The sequence below is a fragment of the Sciurus carolinensis genome, chromosome 1 (genome assembly GCF_902686445.1).
Source record: "Sciurus carolinensis chromosome 1, mSciCar1.2, whole genome shotgun sequence".
NCBI lineage: Eukaryota > Metazoa > Chordata > Mammalia > Rodentia > Sciuridae > Sciurus > Sciurus carolinensis.
Window position 1 is genome coordinate 201,460,892 of NC_062213.1, and position 27,712 is coordinate 201,488,603.

Below are 27,712 nucleotides of genomic sequence, written 5' to 3' on the forward strand. Positions count from 1 at the left end.
AGACAACTTACTCCCTAGAATGGATCCAACTATCCTTCTTGAGGAAGGAAAAAAAAAAATGTGTTTTTCTATCACAATGTATTCATTTCCTGCTTCCTAAGCCAAGAAGGGTTTAGTCGCTTTATATTTTTGTAACTGAATAATCTGGTAGACCTTTAGCCAGGTTGGCTGGCCATCTCTTGGTTCAACCCTCACCGTAAAGTGGTAATGATTCTGAATCACACAGAGAAGGGCCAATTCAGAATGCCTGGTCAGTTTGGCAAGGGAGCTAATTTTTTTTTTTTTTTTTTTTTTTTTTTTTAGTTATCTTTGACCTCTAGCTATCGAAGGAGATCAGCAAGTGGATCAGTGATTTCTGTTTTGGAAAAACCGGCTTGGTGGGTAAAAGAGCCTTCAACTTAAAAAGCATTTCACAATTTTTCATTCGCAAGAGAGGGAGGGTGTTAATAAATAAAACTGCGTTGAAATCCGTGCGGGGGCTGCGACTTGGCCGATTCTCAATTGCTGTTGAGTAAAAGCAATTTTGAAAATGTGATTTTTCCCAAAAGGAGAGATAAAATTTGAACTCAACTGAAATGCCCTCAGTGAAAATTGCCTTCTTTTAAGAATATTCGAGACAGGAGGCCTACTCTGTGTGTGTGTGGGGGGTAGCGTTTCCAGGAGTGTGTGCAGGGGCGTGTGCGCATGTGTACGGGAGGAATGGGGATTCAGTTGTCAACATAGGGAAGAAAACCCATTTCCTCTTCTCTTTTTAAGTTTTACACAGCACCTCAGGTGGCCCTTGCAGACTGTGGTGAGCTGTGTCCTGAGATGTTTGCCCCGGCCCTGGCGTTGCTGTGTGAGGCTGCATGAGGTGGGCCAGGCATCCGGGTCTCCTGCGGTCCCCTCTGGAGTCCCTGGTAAAGTTGAACCAGCTGTTTCTCTGCTCTCGTTTGCTTCTGTTTGGTGCCACAAAGCCTTCCACCCACGTGTGAACAGACTCTGGGATCACCTGCTTCCATACACCCTTTGGGGGCCCAAGTTCCAATTCCGGGTCTTCTTGGGTGGCTCACATTGAGTCTGGGGCAAGGAGGAATAAAAAAAGAAGTGATCAACAGAAGGATGAATCAAAAGAGAAACAACCTCCAGGCCAGGGTGTAGCTCAGAGGTAGAACAGGCACTTAGGCTCTGGGTTCAACCGTCACACTCATAAGTGAATTCAAATGGATGGAGCCATAGGAGGCCAGGTAGAGTCCAGGTGTTGGGTACATGAGTATTCACTATACATTTCTAGCTTTTTTGGGGGGGCTGCTAAATGTTGAACCCAGGCAAGCGCTCTATCATTAAGCCACATTCCCAGCCTCTTTATTTTTTATTTTGAAACAGGCTCTCACTAAGTAGCTGAGGCTGGCCTGGATCTCATGATCCTCCTGCCTCAGTCTCCTGAGAAGCTGGAGGTACAGGCAAGAGACACCATACTAGGCTACTTCTAGCTTTTTTTGGTGTGTTTGACAATTTTCATGTCAACTTGTTGGAGAAAGTGAGAGATTTAATCAGAAAAAGGATGCTGTCTCAAGACCCCCAAATTTTGAGGTAGCTGGGATAACTTTCCTCTAGCTTAGTTAAAATCATTAAAAAAAAAACTAACATGGCCTGGGGTTGTGGTTCAGTGGTAGAGTGCTTGCCTAGCATGTGCAAGGCACTGAGTTCGAGTCTCAGCACCATATATTGTTGTTGTCCATCAACAACTAGAAAAATACTTAAAAAAATAACTAACATCATTAATTAGATTCTAATAATGGAGTAGAGAGGTGTATTCCTGACCTTTAAATCTAGCTTGCTCTGTACTGGGCACAGTGGTGCACGCCTGTAATCCCAGCAATTTGGGAGGTTGAGGCAGGAGGATTGTGAGTTCAAAGCCAGCCTCAGCAACTCAGCAAGCCCCTATCTCTGAATAAAAATGTTAAAAAAAGGGCTGGGAATGTGGCTCAGTGGTAAAGTGCCCCCCGTACCAAAAAAAGAAAAAAAAGGAGAGAGAGAGAGAGGCTCAAGTCAGGTGCCTTGGCACATACCTGTAATCCCAGCAACTCCAGAGGCTGAGGCAAGAGGATGGCAAGTTCAAGGCCAGCCTCAGTGATTTAGTGAAAACCCTGTCACCACACTCAACTGGCACCTGCATCTTTTACTGTAATTTCCTCTAGAACTGTGAGATAATAAAGTGCCGTGCCAAGTATGTGGTACTTGGTAACTTGGATCCCTAGGAAGCTAAGAGAATGGCCATTTGAAATGGAGGAAAAAAGTGGCCTCCCTCACCTTAGGGGCAGTCCCGGCATGCTGAGTCGACTGACAAGCCGTACTGCGTACTTGTGAGTCTATGACTTGTTCCTTCCCTCCCCGCACACGGGGATGTGGCCTCCAGAAATCCGAGAAGACACTGCTGCTCACTGCTGTGACCTAGCACCTGGAATGGGGCTGGTACACAGTAAATGCTTCATAAATGTCTGTTGAGGGAATGTATGAGCAGATGTCCACTACATGTCACACAACCATGGGAAACGCCCCTGTCCTTTGCCCAGTTGTCCCATTTTTCACCCAGTAAGCAGGTATTAAGAGCTACTAAGAGCTGGGCAGGTGGCACACACCTGTGATCCCAGCAACTCGGGAGGTTGAGGCAGGAGGATCACAAGTTGGAGGTCAGGCACTGCAATTGAGCAAAAACCTGTCTCAGTAAAAAATAAAAAGAACTGGGAATATAGCGAAGTGGTAGAGTGTCCCTGGGTTTAATCCCCAGTACCAAAAAAAGGAGAGAGAGAAAGAGAGAAAGAGGGCGCATGACCATGTGCCGCACTAGTCGGGGCTGGAGATTCCTTGACTTTCAATAATGGCAAGTTTTTATGGGGGGACAAAAAAGGCACAGATAAAATGGAAGAGTGGAAAATCAAGACTCGTTTTCCCCTGCAAGGGGTGTGAGGCACCAGCAGGCGTATTTGTTTGCTAGGGCTGTCGTAAGGAAGTACGGCGCAGGGGGTGTCTCCAGTGCCAGCCTGCTGTCGAAGTCCAAGATCAGCGTCAGCAGGTCAGCTGCAGAGTGCTCTGTCCTTGGCTTGTAGATGGCGTCTTCTCCCTGGATCCTGATGGGGTGGTCCTGTAGTACTCATCTGTGTCCTAATCTCTTCTTAAAAGGACACCCATCAGATTGGATTAGGGCCACCCTAATGGCTTCATCTGGACTCAGTTACCTTGTGAAAGACCCTTTCTCCAGTTACAGTCACGTTTTGAAGTACCGGGGACAGGACCTCAATGTGAATATGGGGGACACAGCTCATCCCATAACGGGGTGTGTGGAAAGGCACACGAGGACAGTGAGGGGTCCTCCCCAGCGTGGGGTGGAAGGACGGGGCAGCTGCATCTCCTGACTTCATTTCTGCCTCTTCTCTCCACCCGCCCCCTGTGGCTTGCTTTGTGGCACTCAGTCATCGCGCGTCTTTGAAATCTGACAGATGCGTTCCAGCCGCACAATGTCAGTGCTGGGAAGCCAACCCAGTCGAGTAGGAGCAGGTGGCGGGAGCCCAGCAGAGTCCAGCCAAGCAAGGCTGGGGCGCAGGAGGGCCCGGCGTGTGCGGCCGATGCCTGTCTCTGGCATGGCCGGTGGTGTGAAGCCCTCGACTGCTCTTCCTGCTTCTTCCTTTGCCCTTTCTAGACTATTCTCAACCCAGCAGCTTAGAGTGGGCCTTCAAAAGCCCCAAGTCGGTGTGTTCTTTCCTTCCTCTGTTCATACTTTTCTTCCACTCCGACTGGGCCATTTGGAGATTATCTATTCATTTCCCAGAAACTCACAGGGATGGGGGCTCACAGACATGGCTGCCCTCAGCTCCCTGAGATCTCTGCAGGAGGGCCCTGGGTGGGTTGCTGGTGCTGGGACTGTAGCTCTGTAGCTTGCCTGGGACGCACACGTGTGAGGCCCTGGGTTCCACCCCCAGCAGAGATAGATAGAGAGAGAGAGAGAGAAAAAAAGAGCGAGAGAGAGAGATTCCGACTGCTTCTCCAGCAGAACCAGCTTCTCAGTTCCTGGCCTTGTTCCCCACAGAGACAGCCTTCTACCACCAAGGCTGAGGCCTGTTACCCCTCATCTTCCCTCGGCCAGGGGCCAGGGCAGGCGGCTCAGGGGGTCCCCTCTGTCCTACCCTTCCCATCAGCTCTTTTACTTTGAGCTCCAGGCTGAAGCAATTTATCTCACAGTGGGTGGCAGTGGGTGGGAGGGAGCTCAGAGGACTTGACACCCACCAGTGCTTTCTGGCATCTGAGTGACCCTTGAGTTGGAGGGGAAGGGGACAGGCTGAACTTTCATTTATGAGGTGGAACTGTTTGTGATAAACTCCTTCAGGGCAGGAGGGCCTTGGGAAGCCTGAGGATGTGGGGATCCCCAGCGGTTGTCTGGTAAGCACCCCTTAACCAGGCCTGCCAAGGAGGCCTCATCTCGTCGCTGTGGGACTTGGGAGACAAGGGAGTGCTGAGCTTCCCCAGCTGAAGGAGGTTTCTTCTAGGAGCAGAAAACAAACATTTCCCACTAGAATCTGGAAACCTCTGTCTTAAAGGGGTAGAGGGGTCAAGTGGGAGAGGCCCCGCTGGGTCCTTGCTTTGGCAAGGGCTGGCCTTCCCAGGGGAGGGCTGGCTGAAGTCACTTCCACCTTTCCCAGGTTCCACGTCATCCCTTGTCCTGGAATTTGAGTCATTCTGTCTTCTAAAGTATTTCTAGAATGTTGGGAGGAAATGGAATACTCCGTGTTTGTCCTAGAGGGGTCCTAGGAGTGATTAGGGTGCAGGGAAATGCTAATTTCAAGGGGTTTCCAAATGGCAGGCGCCCTGGACACTTGCTGTCTAGTTGCAAGGATACAGAGACCCGTCCCTTAGCGACAGTTCCTTGCCTAGTTGAGATACACTGTTAAAAGAATACTCTGTAAACCTCGGAGAGTGGGAAGCCGGCCTCAAGCCAGCTCCAAGGTCAATAAGAGTTGGCTCCTGCCCTCAACTCGTGACAGCAGCGCTTTTGTTTAGTGTTTTGTGAGGTTTCAAGTCTGGGGACAAAGAGGGCCAGAGAAACCGAGTGGGCGGCAGTGAGGAGGAGGCCTGGGCCCCCTGCCAGGGACCCACCCTCACTTCTCATGGATGCCCAACTCGGGACTCAGCTGGGGGTGGGAGAGAAGCGTCACGTCAACCCGAGGTGGGAAGGGCGAGTTCAGGCGTGCCTGAGCTGGCCTGCAGGAGCCAGTGGGCAGAACCCCAGCAAGGCTGGAGGCGGGAAGCAGGAGCGGGGCTGTAGGGGGTGCCCGGTAGGGTGGCACCCGCGGGGACCCCCTGCCAGGATGGTGTAGCTGTCAGGCAAGCGCTGCTCCCTTCCTGGGTTTCTTCCTCTGCTCTAGTTTCACGTTTACCTGTTCTTGGAGATTCTTTAAACCCAATTGCCCCCACCAGGTCAGCGTTTTGCAAATTAATCAAATAATAATCAGGAGGCACCCTGCTAGGAACCAAAGGAAGCTGGGGGTGGGGCAGATCCAGCACCCCGAAGCCGAGCCTGAGGAGCCGGGGCGCAACGCCAGGCAGTCTCCTGAGACGTGATCCCATGCTTGTTTGGGGAGCAGTGAAGGAGGTCCAGGGCTGGGCAGCCTCCTGCTCCTCCTCTCTCTAGGGCCGCTGGCTGGGGAATGGACCTACCATTCTTTACCAGCCCATTCTGGGGACCAAGGGCCTTGGGGATCGACCTGTCTGGGCTTGGACTTTAGCCCTGGCCCTCAACCCACTCAAGAATCGTTTATCAGCCTTAGGTATCAGCACAGCTTCTTTTCCTGCCTTTTAAAATATAACGTGTGTGTGTGTGTGTGTGTGTGTGTGTGTGTACTGGGGGTTGTACCACTGAGTTACACCCCTGCCTTCCCTTTTATTTTTGGTACCAGGGTTTGAACCCAGGGGCACTTAACCACTGAGCCACATTCCTGGCCTTTTTATTTTTTATTTTGAGACAAGTTCTCGCTAAGTTGCTTAGGGTCTCACTAAGTTGCTGAGGCTAACCTTGAATTTTCGATCCTCCTGCCTCAGCCTCCCCAGTCACTGGGATTACAGCTGTGCACCACCGTGCCTGGCACCCCCAACCCTTCTTATTTTATTTTGAGACAGGGTCGCACTGAGTTGCCCAGGCTGCCCTCAAACTAGCCATCCTCCCTGCCTCAGTCTCCTGGGTGGTTGGGACTACAGGCACCTGGCACCGCACCTGGCCTGAGGGTCCAGTTCATGCACAGGTTTCAATTTATTATTCCAAAGCAAACACCCATATACCTACTATTGAGGGCATCTTCCAGACCGTTCGATATTGTAGTCCACCTCCCCGATGGGAAGCACTGTCTAGATTTTCAAACTCAAGTTTTGTCTACTTTTGAACTTATAAATGTAGTCAGAGAGTATGGACTCTTCTGTGTCTGGTGTGTTCACTCAGCAAATTGCAGCTGAGATTCGTCTTGTTGAGGAGCTCTTTCCTGTTCTTACAGTCAAGTATTGCCTTGGGTGAGTGGACCACAATGTATCCATTCTTCTACTGGGTGTTTCTCAGTTTTAGAGAATAACAGCGCTGCTGTGAACAATGCGGAGAACACTCTGACTCTTGTCTCTCGGTGCCCACGTTTCTCTTGGAGTGGAATTGCTGGGGCGCAGGCTGGAGGTGTGATCAGCTTGAGTATTCTCTGTTTCTGAAGGTGGTGGAACCCCCTCACTGCCACTGGGAGGCAGGAGTTTTCTCAACGTGCCATGTCCTGCGTCTCTCCCTGTTGCCAACAGTCCTTCCCAACTTCCTGGACTATTTCTTTCTTTTTTATTTTTTTCTTTTGCAATATAGGGATTGAACCCAGGAGCACCTTACCACTGAGCTACATCCCCGGTCCTGCTTTGGGTTTATTTATTTATTTTTTTCAGTACTGGAGATTAAAGTGAATACTTTACCACTGAACTACATCCCCAGCCTTCAAATTTTTTTTTTAATTAATTAATTTATTTTGGGGATTGAACTCAAGGGCACTCTACCACTGAGCCACCTCCCCAGTCCTATTTTGTAGTTTACATAGACACAGGGTCTCACTGAGTTGCTTTGCGCCTCGCTTTTGCTGAGGCTGGCTTTGAACCCACGAACCTCCTGCCTCAGCCTCCCAAGCCACTGGGATTACAGGCATGTGCCACCATGCCTGGCTTGAAAATTTTGCTCCCCTACCCAAGAGGTATCTTTTTCCTCCTCCCCGACTCGGGCTCTCTGTATCTCATCCCTCTGTTTAATTTTCTTTAGAGCTGGGTCATCATCTAAGATGACTGGCGGTGTGTCTCAGTGGCAGAGCGCTTGCCTCGCACGGGCCGGGCTCTGGTACCGTCCCCAGCACAGCACCCGGATCATATACATGTACACACACACACACACATACACACACACACACATACACACACACCCAGATCGGGAATGTGAAGTTACTTTGCAAAGAGATTCAGAACTGGCTTCTTTCACAGTGCGAGAGGGAGTCTGGTTGAACCTTCCTGATACAATCAATCAATCTATACCTACTGATTGAATATAACTGACGAGCCGAAGGACAGTTGGCCCTGCAGTGCCCGGCTCCGCGCTTCCCACACCCTCCCCTCCTCCCTGCAGGGTCATCGGTCTCCTCTGTGTTCAGCCTGCAATGTTCCCACGGGTCCTCGGGGACAGGCCGCGCCCCGCACTTGAAGTTTCAACAGGTAACTCAGTCATGCTGTGGTGTTCGCCTCAGGCTTCCCGCATCGCCGGGCACAGGCTGATTGGCAGCCGGGGACTGTGGAAGTGAGAAGCCCTCTGAGTCTCACATTCTCCCAAGAAGGAAGCAGAAGCCAAGTGCTGGAGTCACATGGCTGGTTGGTGCCAGAATTAAGGTTGGGCCTGGCATCCTCTGACTCAGAGTTCAGGGCTTGCTTCTTCTTCTTTTTTTTCCCCTCCACATGTTTGAATTGGTGCATTATAGTTGCACATATTGGCATTTGTTGTTACATATTTGTACATGCACACAATGCAACGATATGGTTTAACCAATATCACTCCCCAGCCTCCCGCCCTCTGCCTCCAGTGCTTGTTTCTTTCTTTCCTTTCATTTTTTAAAAATTCCTATCACTCCCATTCCCATCACTGGTATTCCCAGTACCACCACCATCACCACCACCAGCACCACCACCACCACCACCACCATCACCACCACCACCACCACCACCATCACCACCATCATCACCACCACCACCACCACCACCACCATCACCACCACCACCATCACCACCACCACCACCACCACCATCAACACCATCATCATCACCACCACCATCACCATCACCACCACCACCATTATCACCACCACCATCACCACCACCACCACCATCACCACCACCACCAACACCATCATCATCACCACCACCACCACCATCAACACCATCATCACCACCACCACCACCATCACCACCACCACCACCACCATCACCACCACCATCACCACCATTATCACCACCACCAGCACCACCAGCACCACCACCACCACCACCACATCATCACTACCATCTCCACCATTGCCATCACCACCATCATCACGCTGTCAATTCACGGGAAGAAACTGAGACTAAGCTGGGGGAGCAGGTGGGATTCAGGCTCATATGCTCTGACTGCAGTGTCCACACTCTTGTCATCAAGTCACATTGTGCCCTGTCTCCCCCTGAAAAACATGGAGGTTAGAGTTGGTGAGCTCTGGGAACTTGTTAGTCAAGGTGTGGTCCCTGGACCAGCAGCATCAGCGTCCCTTGAGGCTCCTTAGAACTGCTGTGCCACAAGCCGGGCCTCAGACCTGCTGAATCTGTGTTTTAACAAGTGCCCAGATTCGTAAGGCACACTGAAGTCCAAGCGTCTTACCCCTAAGCTCTTTCCCCTCAACGTCCTGTGAACGGCAACCTCTGTGGGGTAAAGGGTGGCCATTGGTTATGACACTACGTCTCCTAAATGCCCTTTCCTAACTGGTTCACTGAAGTGGGGCTAAGAGCAGTCCGTCCGTCCTTCCTTCCTCCCTTCCTTCAAGAATCGTCTTCTTGTTTGACAGCTGAGGTGGAGTGCTTCTCAGACTACATGACCCTGCAGATCCCGAGCAGCCGTGTGCAGGGCTTGAGGCGGTGGCTGGGCAGAATCCTGCACTCACCAGGTAAGGGCGGCGGGGGCTGGCAGGGCCTTAGCTGAGGAAGAGACCCCACACGTGCCTCACCCAGGGCTTTGGTGCTGCCTTCTCCACCTGGCACGTTCTTCTTTTCTCCTGTCACTCAAATCTGCTGAAATCCCCCTACGGAGCATCTTCCTGTCTCTGAAGCAGCCCCCGCCCCTGCTGTCACAGTCTCGTCCCCTTTGCACTCGGCTCTAGAACCGTCTTCCACGTTGCTCACGTGCTCCTTGCTGTGACCCCAGCGGAAGGCAGCTCAGAGGTGCAGCCCACGTGTCCCTCAGGGACAGCTGCAGCTCCAAGGCAGCGGGTGCTGCCTGGGCAGAGGACACAAATGACCTGAAACCGGGAAGAAGTGCCCACCTGGTGCCGATATGCTCCAAAACTCAAACGGCCCGGAAAAGAAAAGGGTGCGATCCAGCAGGGCAGCTCCGCCCACTGGAAATGGAAGCCATCTCACACCTGGTGGGCGAGTAGCGCACCCGAATAGCCAAAGCCAAGGGCAACCCCTCTGCCTGGGGCTTGCCAATGGAAACAATGGGAAGGGAGTGGGGACCATAAGGTGATTACCTGGGACCTTCTGGAAACTTCTGGGAGGAACAAGAATAGAGAGGTGTGCCAATAGCCCATTTCCTTCTGTGTTTTCCAACTCGGAGGCTGCAAAGTGAGTCCTCAGAATTCCTCCTCTTTTTTGTACAAAAAGGGAGAAATTGAGGAACGGGACTTTCCCATGGCTCCCAGACTTTAGGGAAACCTCCCAGGGGCCCTGTTCATTCCAGAAATTCTTAAAGCACCGTGTGGAACTGGCGTGGCCTAAATCTGTCCTGGGAGGGTTGGCCGCCGGATGGCCACCAGCCCCCGAGACTTGGGAGCGGCATTTGTGTATTAAAAGGCCACTTTTCCAGGAGAAATGCTGTGGATACATTAAGCTGTCGCCTGTTCTTTGGAGAGCCATTATTAATGGAAAACAATAGATTAATAGTTTTAAAACGCTTGTTCAATAAGTAATTTTTATGGCTCTGGATAGAGCCCATTAAACATTTCTGTGTGTTATTATAAAGAAGTTTTAAGCGTAAAATCATAAAGTCAATAGTCAGAGAATTAGTCACAGCGGCCAGCCACAGGCCATTAGTTTTAGGCGCTGTCAGAGACACCTGTGGCTTTCAACGGAGAGTTTTTATTTCACGCGGCAGCGCCAGCAGCGCCAGGTGGGGATGCAGAAATGACGGTGCCTGCTGCCTTCCATAAACTTGAAGGGACAGCAGGCAGGTGTGAGCAGCAGGATGCCAGGCAAATATTTACAAAGTGCAAACGTGAATGCAAAACTAAAGCGATCCAGGTCAATTTGCACATCCAGGCTGAGACACTTTATTTCCCCAGCGATCTACCTTCCAGAGCCTCCCTCCGCCAGCAGCCTGGCCTTGATCTCGCGCTAAAGATAGCGGTGTAAGCAGCACCTTTTAAAAGCCAAGCGGCACCAGATTCCCCTGCATAAGGGCTGCCGGGCTCTTCTCCCGGGGCGTTCCGTCTCCCATCAACCATACGATGGAGTCAAGTATTGAGAAGTGAAACTGAGCAGCAAAAAAGGACTTTTTAAAAAAACCAACAAAAGCAATACAATTGTGGAAACTAGGGGAAAGCCGAAGAAGATAATAAAAACCACCCATCAGGACTGGGGTTGTGGCTCAGTGGTGGAGTGCTTGTCTCGCACGTGTGAGGCACTGAGTTCGATTCTTGGCACCACATATAAGTAAATGAATAAAATAAAGGCATCAACAACTAAAAATATACACAGAAATAATTTTTTAAAAACTGCCTTTTCATTCCTCTGCCCGATATATATATGTGTGTGTGTGTGTGTATGTGTGTATATTTTGTTGTTGTTGTTGTTATTGCTATGGAGTTGATATTTGAGTGCAGGGCCATGAGTAGTCACTGTGATCACAAGTCAATTAGATAGTAGTCTAATAAATGGTGCAGAAAGGAGGCAGGGAGTAGAACAGGACTGGGTTAAAAGGGTGGTCAGGGTGGGCGTCACTGAGAAGGTGACTCTTGTGCAGACTTGAAGGAGATAAAGTGCGCTGTGCAGATATTTAAAAGAGTTCCAGGCAGAGGACACAGCTATGCAAAGGCCCTGAGGCAGGAGTGTGCCTGGGAAGCTTGAGAAACAGCAGGGAGACCAGGGAGGCAGGAACAAGGGAGATTGCTGCAGAGAAGTGGGAGAAGAGGTCAGAGAGGTCAGGGGCACCGCACAGGGGCTGCTGATTGAACATGAGAGGTCTGAGCAGAGGAGGGACGTAAAAGTTTTGAACAGAATCCTGCCGGCTCTTGTAAGGAATGGACAAGGGTGTGAGGGAGGAGGCCAGGAGACTGAGGAGGCAGCTGCGCTAAGCAGTCAAGGGGCGGGGCAGGGCTGGGAGTTGGGTCAAGTCTGGATATATTTCGAGGGTAGAACCCATGGGCCTTCCTGTTGGTGTTCCCCACCCTGGGATTCTGCTCCCGCTGTTCTCATCCACTCCAGGTGCCTCCGGGCTGGACCGGCCTTCAGTCTGTGTCTGGGTGTCCATGCTCCCGACCTCCCCAGGGAAGCAGGCTCAGCAGGCTCCACCCGCGTTTCTGTTCCCTTCTCACCGCAGGCAGCTGGAGGACCCCCGAGCGCCTGGATTCTCTTTTGGCTCAATGCGGCTTCTTTCTGCATCCCACTTTTGATGGCGACTTTATTTTCCAAGTTCAATACTCAGCCTGCTTCGTGCAGAAGGAGGTGGGTTTGGGAAAGTTTTTGTTTGTTTGTTTGTTTGTTTGTTTTAGCGCTGCTGGGGATGGAAGCCAGCAGCACCCCCAGGCGGGGCAAGGGCCGCACCACTGAGCAGCACCCCAGCCTTTAAGGCAGATTCGCTGATTCTCCTGGGAAGAGAGACCATTCTGGGAGACAAACGGAACCAAACCTGAGCAGACATCAATTAAGGGAACCCTGGGCCATTTTTCCTCCATGGAACCAGCACTGAGGGTGACCAGAAGCCTCTGTCCTCGCGCGGGTGTGGCATAGATAGCAAAGGGCCACACGCTGCCTCCTCCAGGCAGGCTTCCTGGCAGTCCCTGCTCTGTGTGACAGATCTGCTTCTATCATCGCAGCCACCACCCTGAGTAACAAAAGGGCCAGCTGGACTCTTTGAGGGAGGGGAACCACACCCCCAGTGTTCGCCTCAGGGCCTGGCATACAGTAGGCACTCAATCAGTGCTTAATGACATGAACAACTGGAGGAGTTGCAGAGGTTGATGACCCAGCCTCCTGGCAGAGGCCCTTGAGGCGCTCAGGAGACTGCATGATTCTGTCAGTTTTGTAAAAAGTATGGTGTTCTTGGGTTCGTTTTCCTAAAGAGCCCCCCTCCCGGCCCCTCCATGTGCAGGGGCTTCAGGCCCTCCAACCTGGACCCGCCCAGGGAGGCTCAGATGAGGGGCTCGGGGGCTGGAGAGGGAGGGGCAGGCTGGGTCACCTACGGCCAGGAGGGGGAGAGTGGCCTGCCTGCAGCAGTGGTCGCTGGCCTAGGGCCGAGGGGGCGGCATCTCTGTCACTCCCCCCGCCCGACCCCGCCGGGCCTCCCAAGCAGTGCCGACTGGTATTTGTCCTTTTCTCCTCTCCTCGCCTCTGTTTCCTCTGTCTTCCATCTTCTTCCTCCCTTGCTCCACAGAGCCCAGAGGTTTCCCCGGGGGATCCAGGTCCCTGGTGGGGAGGGCCTTCAGGAAGGGCCTTGCTGACCCTCCTCCTCTTCCTTCTTTAACCGCCCTCCCCTCCACCAGCCCCGACCCCCACCTGCACATGCCACCTCAGGCCCCCCAGAGCTGACTTCGGTTCCTCCTGTGGCTGAGGGGGTCAGCCTGGCACCCCTGTGGGGGCCGCTGAGAAGCCCCGGCTCGCGCAGAGTGTCCAGCGGCCGGGCCTTGTGTCCAGTGGCGGGGATGACCGCCTGCCTTTCACTCGGTCACTCACTTCCACTAAGCCTCAGCGACCTGTCTGTAAGATGGGACATTCGTGAGGGTCCAGAGACCGGCTAGGAGCAGGTGTGTGTCGCCTGTGAGGAGACATGCGGGCGTAAACTCCTGTCTGTCTGACCCAGGGCGACTTCACGAAATCCCCGAGGGCTTCCTGGTGGGCGCCTGGACGCTGGACCCGGGCTCCTAGTCCCTGCTGGCCTTGATCTCAAGTTCTTGTTCACCATGTTGGTGGTGAAGAGTCCCTGACCTGTAGTTGTGGCTGATAAACCGTATTTTCTTCTTTCATCTGAATGTTCGCACTTCGCCCTGCTTCCAGAAAGCAAATTACAGGTTAGACATCAGGATATTTCACAAAGGGGTGAAAAGGTCCGAGTGGAGTGATGGCTACATAATGAAGTGTCCCGCGACGGCGTCAGGGCCCAGCCGGCAGGACGTCCGCTGTGGGCCCCTGTTCATTGAGGTAAGGGGCTTGGAGGGCCCGGGAGGAGGCAGAGGGCTTTTCTCCAAGGCCCAGTCAGGGGGCCGTGGCTCCTGAGCCTCGGGACAGAGCTGGGCAGAGGTGGCAGCTGGAGATGCAGAGTGGCGTGGTCCTCTGCGAAGTCCACGGGTCCTGGCTGGGTGCTGGGTTCCCCTCGGCTTTGGTCTGAGCAACCAGGACTGAGAGGAGATGAGAGCGAGTGAGGTCTGGATTAAAGCGCTCTGAATGGGCCTTCTCAGTTTCCCATCGAGGCTGGCGTGCGGGAGCCAAAACAGCAAAGTCGTAGCATATTCTTTCTCCCCAGATTGAGTGAAGTTTCTGGAAAGATGCTCCTTTCCTTTCTTCCTTTCTTCCTTCCTTTCTTTCTTTCTTTTTTTTTTCTCCCCTTCGGTCCTGAGGATTGAACCCAGGGCCTTAGCACATGCTAGGCAAGTACTCTACCACTGAGCCACATCCCCAGTTCTTTTTATTTTGAGACAGGGCCTCACTAAGTTGCTGAGTCTGGCCTCAAACTCGCGATCCTCCTTCCTGCCTCAGCCTCCCAAATTTCTGGGATTACAGGAGGGTGCCACTGCACCCGTTTATATTACTCCTTTTAAACCTGGGTCATGCCAAGGAATTACAGATCTCAGGACTGGAGGGTAGCTCGGTGGTAGAGTTTGCTTGGTTTGCATGAGACTCTGGGTCAAGCCCCAGCACGGGGCGTGGGTTCTATTTCAGGTGCAATGCTTCCATTTGATAGATCAGGAATGGGCCTGTCCCAAGAGCTGTGAGCCAGTCCACTTCCTGGTGGGTTTCTTGAGGTCAAGTCTCTCTCTAGCCCTGGGAGACTTGGGTGGGAGGCAGAGGGCTGCAAACTCAGAAGTCTACAGGGCCAAGCCAGCAGCAGAAGGGAGCGTGCTAGACTGGGGAGTTCAAGACTTAGGTCACGTCGTCGTTCAATCAACAGACACTTACACACCGCCCCTCCATGCCAGCCCGTTACAGCTGCTTCTCAAATATTAGCCCATCTCACCTTCAGTAGCGTCCTGGGTGGCTGGTACTGTCATGCCCATCTGCAGAGGTGGGAACTGAGCGGAGATTAGACTTGCCTGAGGTCCCGCAGCTGGTAAGTGGCTGAGCTGCACTACCTACTGGGCAGTGTGGTGGGGGCCTTGGCAAGCTGCAGCGAGCTCGGCCTCCAACCCCGGCCTCTGCCAGGAGTGGCCGCCGCTCAACTCCTGCCTCAGGTTGCTGCAGTTCCCAGCTTTTCTTTTTTTATACTAGGGATTGGGCCCGGGGTGCTCTGCCACTAAGCCGCATTCCCAGCCCTTTTTATTCTTGAGACAGGGTTTTGCTACATTGCCCAGGCTGTCCTGCAGCTCTCAATCCTCCTGCCTCAGCCTCCTGACAGGTTGGGATTTCGGGTGTGCACCACTGTGCCTGGCAAGTTGCCAACTTTTTTAAAGAAAAACAGGAGATCTATAAGTGTATATGAAGTCTCCTCAATTTAAAAAGCTGGTTTTGTGCTGGGCACAGTGATACATGCCTGTAAGCCCAGTGACTCGGGAGGCTGAGGCAGGAGGATCTCGAGTTCGAGGCCAGTCCCAGCAACTTAGCGAGGTCCTGAACAACTCAGTGAGACCCTATCTCTAAATAAAATATAAAAAGGGCTGGGGATATGGCGCAGTGGTTAAGCACCCCTGGGTTCAAGCCCTGGTACCAAGAAATAAAATAAAAAAAAATTTTAGTCTTTGGATTTGGGGTTAGCTTATTGGTAGAGCACTTGCTTATCAAGTGGGTTTGATCCCCAGCACTGAAACCCAAATTGACTTTAATTTTGTAAATAATGTGTAACCCAAACAAGATGCTGACTTAGGGTACCAGGAAGGAAGGGAAGAGGAAGAGGGAAGGGAGGAAAGAGGAAGGAAGAAGTGAGAGGAGGAGGTTGGAGTGAAAAGTTGATAATGACAACCATTACTCATTCAGTAAGCATTTATTAAGCCCCTACTATATGCTGGGCACTGCACTGTTGCTAAAGGAACAGATTTGAACAGTATCTAGACCCTTGCCTCAGGAAGGTGGTATAGTTTTAATCTCATCTGGTCTGGATTTTAAAATGAGTGTGTTGTGTCTGGAGGAGCCCAGTAACCATGGCTCAGAAGACCTGAGGTCTGGATTGCCACCTTGCACTCTGAAGTTTTCTGCTTCAACCGTAAGGAGCAGGGTCTGGTCACCTGCATTTTTTGGTACCCAGGATTGAACCCAGATTTGCTTAACCACTGGGCTACATACCAGCCCTTTTTTATACTTTATTTAGAGACAGGGTCTCACTGAGTTGCTTAGGGCTTTGCTAAGTTGCTGAGGCTGGCTTTGAACTCAGGATCCTCCTGCCCCAGTCTCCCGAGCTGCTGAGCTTACGGGCATGGGCTATAGCACTCGGCTCACCTGCATTTTTAGTGACTCACTGTGGCCACACCAAGCCTGGTGTTGGTGCTCCTAAGAGTCACAAGGCCTCACTCTAGGAGGTAAGTTTGATTGACATTCTGGGGCTGGTCACTCCTTCCTGTGCACTGGGCCTGTAATTCTGGGAGCTGCCGCCAGGGGGACGGTGTTGCAGGTGTCGCCCGACACCGGGCGGCGTTGCTGAGAGACGCACCTCTTGGTTCGGGCGCCTACCGTGTCTCTAAGAACCTGCCGCTGAAGCCCAGCGCCCTCCACCAAGCGAGGTGTGGGAGCCAGCATGTCCCCGCGTCCCTGGACAGAGTGGCAGAGAAGCGGACGCACACCAGCGACGGAAGACGGGTCTTCCCTGCTCCAGTCCCCCTCCCTGCTACCCCTCGCCATCGGAGAACCTCATCGAATTGACTGATTCATTCCTGGTGACTTCTGCAGCCGCCGCTTCCGTGGCTGCACCTTGAACTTGCATTAAGTTTTAATTAAAGCCGTTTCACCGGCCTTGCCCTTGGCTAAATGCAGCTGTGGGCACAGGGCACATAGATATTTAATACTTTGCCTCTCCCCGCTGATGGCGCAGGGTGCCCAAGGGTGTACCCGAGCCGTGCCCTGCTCGCCGCGATCCGCCAGCTCGCTTAAGTGTGCCCACAGGCCCCGAGCGGGAGGCCGCGCAATAACTATTCATTGCCCTGGGTTAAGTGTGCCCAGGGGCACCCGTAAACTCAATGCAGTGATTAGCGATTGCTCCCAGTGAAGGCTGCCCGAGGTCCTGCGGAATGTCCGCGGGCCCTAAATATAGCCTGTGCCGCAACTTAAAGGGCACGGTGCTGTTTCACTGCCTGATCGCACCCCTTCCTTCTTTTAGCAGAACTCTGGCCTCTTTCTTCAAGTCCGGCCTCCAGGGCTGTGCTGCCTACCTGCAGGGTGCAGCAGAGGGGGGGCGTGGGGACACTGGCCAGCTCCGTGGTACACCAGGGAGATGCCCTGTCCTCTTCCCCTCCCATCCTGCCGCAGCCTCTTCCTCATTCCCTCCTCCCCGCTCTCCAGGAGAGGCCGGCGCCTCCAAAGACAAGGAAATTGCAGGGTTCACCCAAGGGGTTCCTCGCAGGCTGCCCTGGGCCTGTTGCTATGGGGGAAGGGGCTCTCTGGGTCCAGGGGGCAGGCGAGCTGGGGCACTAAGAATGCTGAGCGTCTGGGGCGGGGTCTCCTCAGGCCACTCCTTTCTGCCCCTAGGAACCCGCTCTGTCCCTGTGGGGAGTTGTCCTGCAAACCGGTCCCCTTTGCCCTCAGTCTCCCCAGCTTGTAGAGGCAAGGGGGACCCTCTGCTGGTCTGTAATTTTGTCCTGGTCCCCCACCTCCCTGCCCAGGTCTGCAGCAGAGGCGAGGGGGCCTTGGAGAGTGTAGAAAGCTGGGAGGACAGCTGGGTGGAGGCCGTGCCTCGCAGCAGGGTCAGGTAGGCCCTCTGCCCACACCTTGGTCCTCACCTGGGAGACCGGAGAACGGTGCCACTGTATGAGATGGCTGCACTGCAAGTCACACTTGGGGCATCTTCTCGTCTCAGGAAACCCAGTGCCTTTGGCAGGGAGCAACTTTCTCTCTGGCTTTAGAAACCCTCTGTCTACCTTTGCTTATTGGATCCCACCCGGAAAGAAGCCGGGTCAGGAAAAAAATAGGTGAACTCTGGAGCAAGTTGAGGTGGGTGACCTGGAGGAGGCCTGGGGACCACTCTGTGGGACAGTTGGCTCTGAACAGTAGTGTCTGGACCATGCACAGCCACCCTGGGCCTCACCAGCTGCGCCTGGCACCCCAGCTGCCCCCTCCTCAGCCTGGGGCAGCAGCTGAGGCTGCCACACTTTCCTAGGTCTGTTGACACTCAAGCCCCACGACATAAATGATTTTCTTGTCTTAATGAGAAAATAGCCCTCTGCCTGGCTCTCCTGCTGGCCTCCTGGTGGGGTAAGCACCAGCGCTCTGGGGAGAACAGTTGCTTGCTCCCCTTTGCGAGCCACTTGCCAGGACATGTCGCCTCCTCTCTGTTCTGCAGGTCTCCCGGCCCCTGCCTCTGAAGAGCAAGAGTGGACAGGTAGGTGGGGCAGGCACAACTGTCTGGAAGGTTCTTCCAGGCCCCGTCCTCAGGGATGTTCTGAGGCAGGAGATTTTGAATTCCTTTGTCCTGTGAAGAGTCCCGATGGGCACTACCCACCTTCTGGGTCTTGGCAGCAGAAACTCCAGGCAGAGGCCAGAACCATTGGAGAGGAAACCCGAGGAGGGGACCCAGCTTGGGTGGGAGGCTGGGTCAGAGACCTCTGGGTTCTTCCCTGCTGAGGGGCTCTGCAGTCTCCAGGGGCAGGAGCTGGCGCCTTGCTAGGCTGTGGGTTTCCATACCATACCTTGCCTTCCGCTGCTCCCTGGTGTGTTTCTACTGACCTTCGGGGGAGCCAGGCCCCGTCTCCATTTCACAGCCCCCTTTGGAAGTTTGGAGAACACACACGCCTTGCCTGGAGTCCTCCTCAGTGCCTCCTCCTGGTCCTAGGATGGGGCCTGAGGGACCCTCTCCCACCGTCAGGCACCCACCTTTATTCAAGGCTTCGATTGTCAATGTCCCTCTAAAGGGTAGCAATCAGAACCAAGGACAGGATCCCAGTGGTGCCCGCCCTGGGCAGTGTGTGGACTGACTGGCTGGCATTGCTGTCAGGGGAACTGGTACATCCATTCCTTCAGCCACTCTGCGCCTACTGTGTGCCAAGCATCCTTGAAAGGAGCCTGTTCCTGCAAAGCATGGGGGTGCAGGACTCCACGGGGCCCCCATCCGCCCCTGTGCCAGCCCATCTCTCCCTGGCCCTATCATCTTCCTGAGTGTCCCCCACCTACCTGTTGTCCTTGACCCCTAGCGACTGTGCCTCCCTGGTCAGATGGTTTGTGAATGTGTCCTGTTTCTCCAGACCCCATGGCTGCTGTCCCTTCGAGGGGAGTTGGTGGCTTCCCTGGAGGATGCCAGCTTGATGGGATTGTACGTGGACATCAATGCCACCACAGTTACCATCCAAAGCCCAAGACAAGAGCTTCTTCAGAGGAAGGAGGTCAGTGGTCAGTGGTGGGCAACAGACCTGGCCAGACCCTGCTAGGGCGGGGACCTTGGCAGCATGGCACCCAGACAAGCACTCCTCCCGTGCCAATTCAAATGTCCACCTGCGAGACTGGACAGATTTAGGCAGGCAGCTTTGAAAATTGGGCCCCATTAGCGTAAAGTGCTCGGCTCGGCAGATGAGGGGCTCCTGCAATCATGTATTCAGTGCGTCCTGATCATGGTGGCAGGAGTGTAATTACCATCTCTTTAAATAGCCCAAAGTTGCCGTGTAAGAGAAGACGGCTCACATGACATTTGCTCCGAGCTCGCTTCCTGCTAAAAATATCCCGGCTAAATAATATTTCCTGGTTGCATTGGAGCAACGGTCCCTGACCCAGGCTCTGTAACTCTTGGGGGCTTAGTCCAAGACTAGTTGGAAGGTGGGGGGGTGCAGAGGGAATTTGCCTCTGGAAGGAGCCACTTCAGAGGCCACAAGGAGGATCCTCCTGCCTCCCCAGGTGCTGAACACCTCCGTGGAGCTCCTGCCACTCTGGCTGGTGAGCGGCCACTATGCCTACTCCTTAGAGGCCGCTTGCCCACTGGGTAAGACCCAGGAGCACCCTGAATGTCCACTTCTGACTCCCCCCTCTAGTTTCTTCCCCCCAGACACCTCATTCCCCTCTCTCCGGCTCCTACTCTTCTCTTCTGAGCCCCAACCTTGGCCACGCCCTTCTGAAATGCTTGGGACAAACAGAAGTTCGATCTTGCTGGAAGACGTGGGTGCCCTTTCTGGGCGGCCGGCAGTACGGAAGAAGATCTTCCGCAGGCTGCAGACCTGGGGTCTGGGGCTCCCAGGAGCCTCCCACGATGGGCTCCAGGGGATCTGAGGACAAAGCTGGGAGAGGTTGCAGCCTGGATCAGATTCCTCAGGATCGTGACTCAGTGGCAGTCGGATCCTGATCTAGACCTTGTACTTGAGAACAACGCTGTTCAGCCTAGAGTGACGCCATTAGGGAGTGCCTTATGTGATAAAAAGAGGCCGGGAAGCCCGAAGACCACTTCCTACCTCCAGGGAATTTAAATTCGGAAGCAGTCCATGTGCAAAGTCAGGTGGATGGAAGACTTCATCCCGCGAGGGCAGATGACCAACACTGCACACTTGCACAGACTCTTATCACCAACTAAGTTGCAGGCTCAGAGCTCCGGGGCATTCTGGGCATTGGCGATGGTCTTGCCAAGCTCAGAGTCATCGCCTTCCACAGTTGGGTGATATTTGACATCCCTTTATTTGGAGACAAATGCTTTCATTTAGTTGCTGCAGAGCAGGCTTAAAACGGACCCATGAGAGAGCTGACACAAGGAAATTCTTGCTAAAGTGTAAACACCTGATATGAGCTTGTGTTTCTTAAGAGCAGCTTTGGTGCTGGAAGGGCACCAAGTTAGGTCACCGAAGCCGAACGTGGTATTGGCAGAGATATTCCAGCAGCTTCCTAGAGGCAGCCCTGTTCCTGGCATCTGCTTTCTCATGGGTCTTCTCGAATGGCAGCCCGCCCTGGGGGTTTGGGGACCACTGTCACCAACTCCAGTAGGTGCAGTGCTGGCCACAGGCATGCATTCCTGGTTACTGCCATTGCGGGAAGGACACAGAGCCAGGGACCTGTGTCCACCCTCATGCCCATGTGCCTGCATGTGTCCTTCCTGTCCCAGGGTCATCCCAGCCGGACACGGAGGTCTCAGTTCACATCCCTAAGCAGAGGCTGGGTCTGGTCAAAAGAGGTTCCCGCATTGAGGAAAGCCTGAACCTAAAATCCCTCCATGCCCACCAGTCTGACAGCTTCACAGTGACTGAGAGCAGGGAGTTTGTGGTGGTCAGCATCCCGGCAGCTGTGCTCCTCCAAGTCCAGGTCAGTGTCCTGGTGGCGTCTCTGTCCTGCCCCTTCTGAGACCCTTCTTTGGGTCAATGACAGCAAAAGGAGTCAGAAATGTGGAGGGTGGAGCTGTGGGTCCGGCTTGGAATGGACTTCACCACTTACCCCCCGAGGCGGCCATGTGGGAGGACAGCCACCGGGCAGACTGCATCTCTGTCACATGCCCTCATTCCCCATGGTCCCACAGCCATGCCAGCAGGCCCGAGGAGCCCCAGGGACACAAGCTTTCTATAAGGTGGACCTGAGCCTGGAATTTGCCGAGGTGGCCGCCCCGGTCCTCTGGACAGTGGAGAACATCTTCCAGTGCATGGGTAAGTGGGGACCCGAGAGCGTGCCTGCTGGTGACGGGCACGCGCCACATGCGTCCTCTTCCCCTGACCCCGTGGTTCTTTCTTCTGTGACAATGTTACATCCCTGGATTGCAGAGGTCCCACAGTCAACCAGGGGAGTGCTGGTGTCAGACACCCCGGCTGGAACTGGCCTGAGAACAGGAGTGGCATGGGGATAAGGGGTCACAAGGTCCCCGGCTGTGGAGTCCAACTGCCGCCATGGGGGACAAAGGTGGCAGGGGCAGGAGGCACATCCACTTTCCAAAGGGCGCAGACCTTACTTAATCCCGTTTTGCCCCAGTTTTCTCACCTGGAGGGTGAGAATGTGGACCCCTGCCAGGAGGATCAGATGAGAAGAGAGCTGGTGGCTTGGCTTACAGACTGCCACTGTGCTTTGATCCATCAGCTACCTCCGCGTGGATTCCCGTTCCTCAGGTCACTTCATAGACAGATCAGGCCCCTTGGCCAAGAGCCATACACGTCGCAACTCATTTCTTAACCCGAGGGGACCTCCCTCTGAACGTGGTGTGTGTGCTCCCCTCCAGGGTGCTGGGACCGCGTCTTGAAAGGGGTTTTCGGTGAAAGCCCAGCTACCAGACAACCTGGTATTCACACATGCAAAACGACCAGGGGCAAAACCCATTCAAATACAGCATAAGGAAATACACATAATTCACAAATGATGTCGATCACTTTCATCTTGAACTTCCTAACTGTCCTCAATAGAAGACAGACGCGAAGGAGATTTAATTCAGATGTTAATAGCGCAAGAATGCCCCGTTACCAGGATATGATGTTTCGGTGCTGCATAAAAATGTAATTATATTCAGAACTATATTTAAAGATTAAAAGGGGGACTGCCTACCACATCTAGCCCCAAATTCAGAATTAGAAACAAAGAAAAAGGCAGGATGGGGGGGGGGATGAGTTCTAACCGTCTGCTAAAAATGGCAATATTTCTTGAAAGTTTTTACACATTTCGGCTGTTTTTATTTGAACAGTTTCCTGCAGTGACGACATTGATTTTGGAAAGGGAGAGCTAGAACTTTATCCAATAAGTATTCACTCAGCGTTTGCCACACGAGGCTCGGGCCTCTGAGACCACCAGATTGGGTCCTCATTCTCCAGCAGTGTCCAGACTGGAATGGGAGATAAGAAATATCCAGAGACCGTAATGGAGGGCAGGTGGACTCGGGGGAGATGCCAATGATGAGATAATTTTTGTCCTGGGCTTTAAAGAGCAAGTAGGTTGTTTTTCACAGGGAGATAATGAAGAAAATTCAAAAATAGCAATAGCAATAAAAACATTTTAAGAAAAGTTTTTGGCCTCCCTGGAAAGATTTACACGGGGAAAGAATGTTCTTGCTCTCATTTTATTAATTTAATATCAGCAGTCAGAATGAATCTCCCCCCTCCCTGGTTCCCAGTGCACCTCCCCTGTTCCTCCCCTGCAGCTTCTAGGCCTTTCCGTTCTTATTATAGTTGGAGGTGCGTGCTCCTGTCTCTCCCTCTAGTCTGAATGCCTGGAGATCAAGGGCTCTGTCTTATACAGTTTTCATTCTTCGCAACCTTTACAAGGCCTCCTTGCCCTTGGTAAGCACTTGATAAGTGCTTGTTGGACTGAATTTTCACAAGGAGTTTTTACAAAATATTTTAGACAAAGAACTTTTTCCCCCCTTTTGTAAATATGTGACTAATGAATGGATAGCCTAAGCGCTGTGGTTACAGATTTTTTTTTTTTTTATCTTCCTTGCGACCCCCCACCTTCCAAGCAGTTAGAACCTATAGGACGCATCCTAATTGCTTTAGATGGTGGCCAGTCATAAACAGTGGAAGGACAAAGACCCGGAAGGGGTTATTTTCTTCTGGATTCATTCACATTTTAAAGTGGGGGGGGGGGGGCGGTTCTCTGATGGAAGTGCCAGTAGGGGTCAGCAGGGCATGTAAATGAGCGTGGATAAGGAAACCCAGGGTCCCAGTGGGGGGTGACAAAGTGGCAAAGTCAGGTGCAGAAGCTGATGGGGAATGATGGGAACTCCTGAGAACTAGCAGCTGCCAGGCCTGGCCTCCCTTGGCTGAGCCCCTGCCTGGCTCATAGGTTTTTGCCTCGGACTTGCAGGCCAGGGTGGCCAAGTCTTCTGATTTTCCATGAGAAACTGGTCACGTATAACCTGTTTTAAAATTTTTGTCAGTGAGCTTAAAAAATATTTTAAAGTCCCTGTAGTTGAGATCAAACCTGTTGAAGGACTTCCTAGGGCTCCGGGGTAATGTCGGTAAGCTCTAACCCAGGTCTTCTCACAGGGGGTAGTTTTTGCCTCTCAGGGGACACTGGGCAACATCCGGAAACATTTTTACTTATCACAGTGCAGGAGGATGCTACTGGCATTGGACGGGCAGAGGCCAGGGATGACGCGCCTCCCACCCACGACAAAGAAAGATCTAGTCCCAAACATCAGTGGTCAGCCTTGGGGGTGGTTGGGCAGGGAACTGCCCAGGTCTGTTTGGCTCCCGGGGTTGGACCTCAAACTAGGGAATGGCTCAGAGAGGAAACTGGTTGTGGCATTCAAGCTGGGGCGGTAAGTCGCGACCAGATGGTCTTTGCAGAAACCTAAATTTCTGAGGTTTCATTTTTAAAACGTGTCTCGGTGCCCACGCCGCCTCTCCAGGTTGGAGGTCTGCGAAACTCAGCCAGGAGACCCTCCCAAGCCAGGCTTCAGTTGACCTCCCCAGCCTTCGCTCCCCTCACCCTGGAAAAGGGCATGTTCCGGTCCCTACGTCAGGGTGTTGAAGGGACTCTGCCCCTTAGGAGGAAGGCTGGCCTCTGCCTCCTTTGTGGAAGGTTCAGGAACAGAGTTGCCTGCCTCAACAGCCCGGCCGAGGCCTCCTGCATCCTCCCCACCCGCAGGACTGGACACCCCTCCAGCAGGATTGCAGTCTGCTCCTTCCTCCCTGTTCCAGGATGTGGGACCAGGTGCCCAGGAGGGGCCTTGGCAGGGCCCTGCACACTGGTCTTCCGGTGAACTGGCCAAGGCAAGTGCACGGCAAGTCGGCAGCGGTGCCCTCTGCCCACAGTTTCCTCCCGGGAGTTTGTCTCCTTGTGAGTCTAGCTGGGCTTGAGGTCTCTGTTTCACTGTGGTTCTTCCAAGGAGAGTCCCACTCTGTCCCCTAGCCATGTCGCCTGAAATTCAGAGAAAGCCAGGGTCCCTGTGAGCTCCATCTAGGGGGAGACGCCTCATCCGTCCTGCCTGGCTCAGCTTCCTTGTTCCTTAGACTTGGCAAAAGGGGTGGCAGGCAGGGTCAGCAGCTGTGCCCACAAGTGAGGGGAGGGAAACTGAGGCCCTCTGCAGAGGCCTGTGGCAGAGCCCTGGAACCAGGCCTGGAAGACCAGCCTGAGGTCCTGGCTTCCGCGGGGCCTTCTCTGCGTAAGACCCACGGGGCCGCGCGGCCACTCGTTTCTGTTTCTCCTGCTTTTTCTCCCTCATTGCAGCAGGAACCCAGAGGGCTCCTGCGAACAGCCAGGCCTGCAGGAGGAAGCTGGGCGTCCACTGCTTCCCTTCTCTCCAGAGCAGTGCCAGGTCAGCATGGCCCCCGGGCTCCCCTGGGGGAAGCCGAGTCACCTCCCCTGACTGCAGCCATGCTCTCCTCAGAGCCCAGGGGGCTGTCCAGGCTGGCCCTGGCCCCTCACGCCCAATCTTCCCAGCTCTGACACGGCATCTGTCCTCAGCAGTCTCTCCTCGATGGTCTCCATGGGGGTCTGCCCCACCCAAAGTGTTCCTGGGCTCGGAACCATCTGTCACCCTAACTGAAGGTCCAGGACCTACAAGGCCTGAGCAGGAGGACCCCACCCAGCCATCGGGAGGAAGTGCAGCTTCAACAGAGCCCATCCAGGGGGAGCCTGCCCAGGCCAGCAAGGAGTTCCAGCCACTGATGAGGCACCCGGAGGCCAGCCCTGCCGGGGACACATCGGTTTCCCGCTATTACCTCAAGCTGCCCCAGGAAACACTGTCCGTAACACAGTCCAAGGAACCACCTCAGAGTGGCCATGTCCTCTCCCAGGAGGGGGCCAGAGGGCACCTGGGCCTGTTAGCCCCAGAACCGAGTCAGGTCACGGAGGGGCCTGGGCGAACCCTCCTTCCGGGGGTGGATGCCATCTTCATCACCCCAAGAGGGCAGCGGACAGACACCAGGGCCCCTCGGGGAACCTCAGAACGGCATGAATTGGACCCAGCAGCCCCCCTGACAGCTCTTGTGGAGAACCCTCTGGCCTCTTCCTCTGAGGAGCCTGCAGCCTCCTTTCTGGAAGGGTCCGTGAGAGCCCCAAACCTGGAGTCAAACCCCAAGTGGCCGGTGAGCAGGTGTGGGTCGGAGGCTGCACGCACGTCCAGTCCTTACCCTCTGCAAGGCTCCTGCGGGAGCCCTGTCACCCCCTCTGCTTGAGCCTGGAGGCTGCTTCTCGGCTGACCCTGGACCCTTGCTGCAGCAGGAGCCCACAGAGCCCACACTGCCCCCAGCCCTGAGAGTCACGGGAGTCCTGGCCTTCAGCATGTGTGGAGGGCTCTCTGAGAGACCCTCCTCAGTGCTGGTCCTCCATGGAGACTCCAGGGGTGAGCCTTGGGAGGCCCCAAGAAGCGGGGTGCAGCGGGGTGCGAGCACTGTTTGGCTGCCTCCAGGGGAAGGGCAGCTGAGTGCAGAATAAAGTCCCTGGGTCTCTCCTGGCCTCTCCTGGCCCAGCCTGTTTCTGTGCTTGCTCTTGCTGTTACAGGGAGGGAGGCACGGAGGCCAGGTGCCCGCTCCGCTGTTAGGCCTGCTAGAATCCAGTGTTCAGTCCCAGAGTCTCTATTCTTTGGCTGTGTGACCTTGGCAAGGCACCAGCCTCTCTGAGCCTCAGTGGAATTGGGAAGATTCTTGATCTTCCCTGGGGGAGCTGTTGAGGGCTGCACGTAGAGCCCTGCACGCAGCGTGGGTCAGAAGCCCAGGACCTTCTGTGCTTATTATTGCCGCCACAGCCAGATGCAGCTCCCAGGCCCAGGAGGGTAAGGGAGGGCTTCAGCCAGAGTCAGACATCTGTGCGGGGCTACAGTGCCCTGGCATGTGACCCCATCCTGGGACCTCAGAGGACACGACCCCAGCTGTGGGCAGGACCCCGGGGGAGAAGGCGGGGGTGCCCTACTTTGCTCTCTCGATGCTCCCTTCCTCTGGTTTCCGTGGCATCGGGTGCCATGCTGGCTTGGATGGCCCTGGTGACATCCAGTGACCCAGTGCACTCTGGCTCCCTGGCTCAGAAGCCCGACTGAGGCCGGAACCACACTCGTGCTTCCCTGGGAGGGTGGCGCCCCCACCCCTCAGAGCCGACCCGCTGGAAGTGGGAATTGAATCACAGCCAAGGACAGGAGGCCGAGGGCGACGCCCGCCCGGAATGCGGGCTAAATAAATAAATAAATAAATAATCAGGGTTGTCTTGGCTGATGAACGGTCCCTACCTCGAGGACGACTACCCCCCCGCGGCCCCCAGATCCATCCCAGGCAGAAGCTTAATAGCCCATTTAAGGCGTTTCCTTTTCACCACGGCTTGAGCCGCTCTTGCCATTACGAGGTTTTCAGCTTCTCTCTGAAAATCAAATTACTGACTCCATTTAATTTTTTAAAAGCTCGGATGATTTCCCTTCTTGAATCTGAGCCGTGACTCCAAGGCCAGGCCTCCGGCCCCACCCCCGCCCTTCCCGGCGGGTCCCCTGCAGGCAGCTGGTGCCCAGGGGTGGTGGCCCCCACGTCAGGGCAAGCCTGACACCTACAGGGGAAGCCAGCAGGAGAGGCTCAGGCCTTGGACACCCCCTGGACACCTGCTGTGTGGCCGGCCTCCCTGGGGCTTGCGTCAGCCCTCAGGAGGGCAGGGCTCTGGGGCCAGTGGTTAGGGCCCTGGTGGAAGCAGGGGCGCATGCTGGTGGCTCCCCAGGCCCACGTTGCCCTCTGCGGCGCATGCCCGGTCCCATCTCTCAGCAGGCGTTTATGGGGCAGCTCCTGTGCCAGGCACTGCTCCGGCTCCAGGGAGAGAATGTTCTAGTGCGTGTGTGCGGGGGACTGGAGACCAGAGATAAACACACGTGGACAGTTCCAGATGACGCTGAGTGCTCTGGAGAGAGCCAGGCGAGCGGCTGCCTTGGGTGGGAAGGTCAGAGCGGCCCCCAGGAGGAGGTAAGGAGGCAACCTCAGCACGAGCCGGGAGGGTGTCCAGGCACGGGACAGCAGTGCAGGGG

At 54.3% G+C, this 27,712-nt stretch overlaps 1 protein-coding gene across 15 annotated transcripts; it reads left to right on the forward strand.

Moving 5' to 3' along the window:
* The first annotated feature begins 783 nt into the window (after positions 1 to 783).
* C1H1orf127 (chromosome 1 C1orf127 homolog) lies at positions 784 to 26,857 on the forward strand. Of its 15 annotated transcripts, none has more exons than XR_007108329.1 (13): positions 784 to 899; positions 7,661 to 7,746; positions 9,117 to 9,215; positions 11,864 to 11,988; positions 13,537 to 13,680; positions 18,179 to 18,217; positions 19,077 to 19,214; positions 19,720 to 19,804; positions 20,909 to 21,105; positions 21,317 to 21,440; positions 24,417 to 24,488; positions 24,946 to 25,033; positions 25,186 to 25,223. XR_007108329.1 is itself a non-coding variant. In XM_047548695.1 (13 exons), exons 2-13 carry the CDS (start codon positions 7,692 to 7,694, stop codon positions 25,893 to 25,895), a joined length of 2,031 nt encoding a protein of 676 aa, XP_047404651.1. In that variant the 5' UTR covers positions 784 to 899; positions 7,661 to 7,691; the 3' UTR covers positions 25,896 to 26,857. The 15 variants fall into 15 exon arrangements, 12 of the variants coding, with proteins under 12 accessions (XP_047404651.1, XP_047404742.1, XP_047404834.1 ...); XR_007108335.1 differs by having other exon boundaries at positions 24,949 to 25,033; positions 25,186 to 25,201; XR_007108333.1 differs by having other exon boundaries at positions 25,183 to 25,199.
* The last annotated feature ends 855 nt before the right edge of the window (positions 26,858 to 27,712 follow it).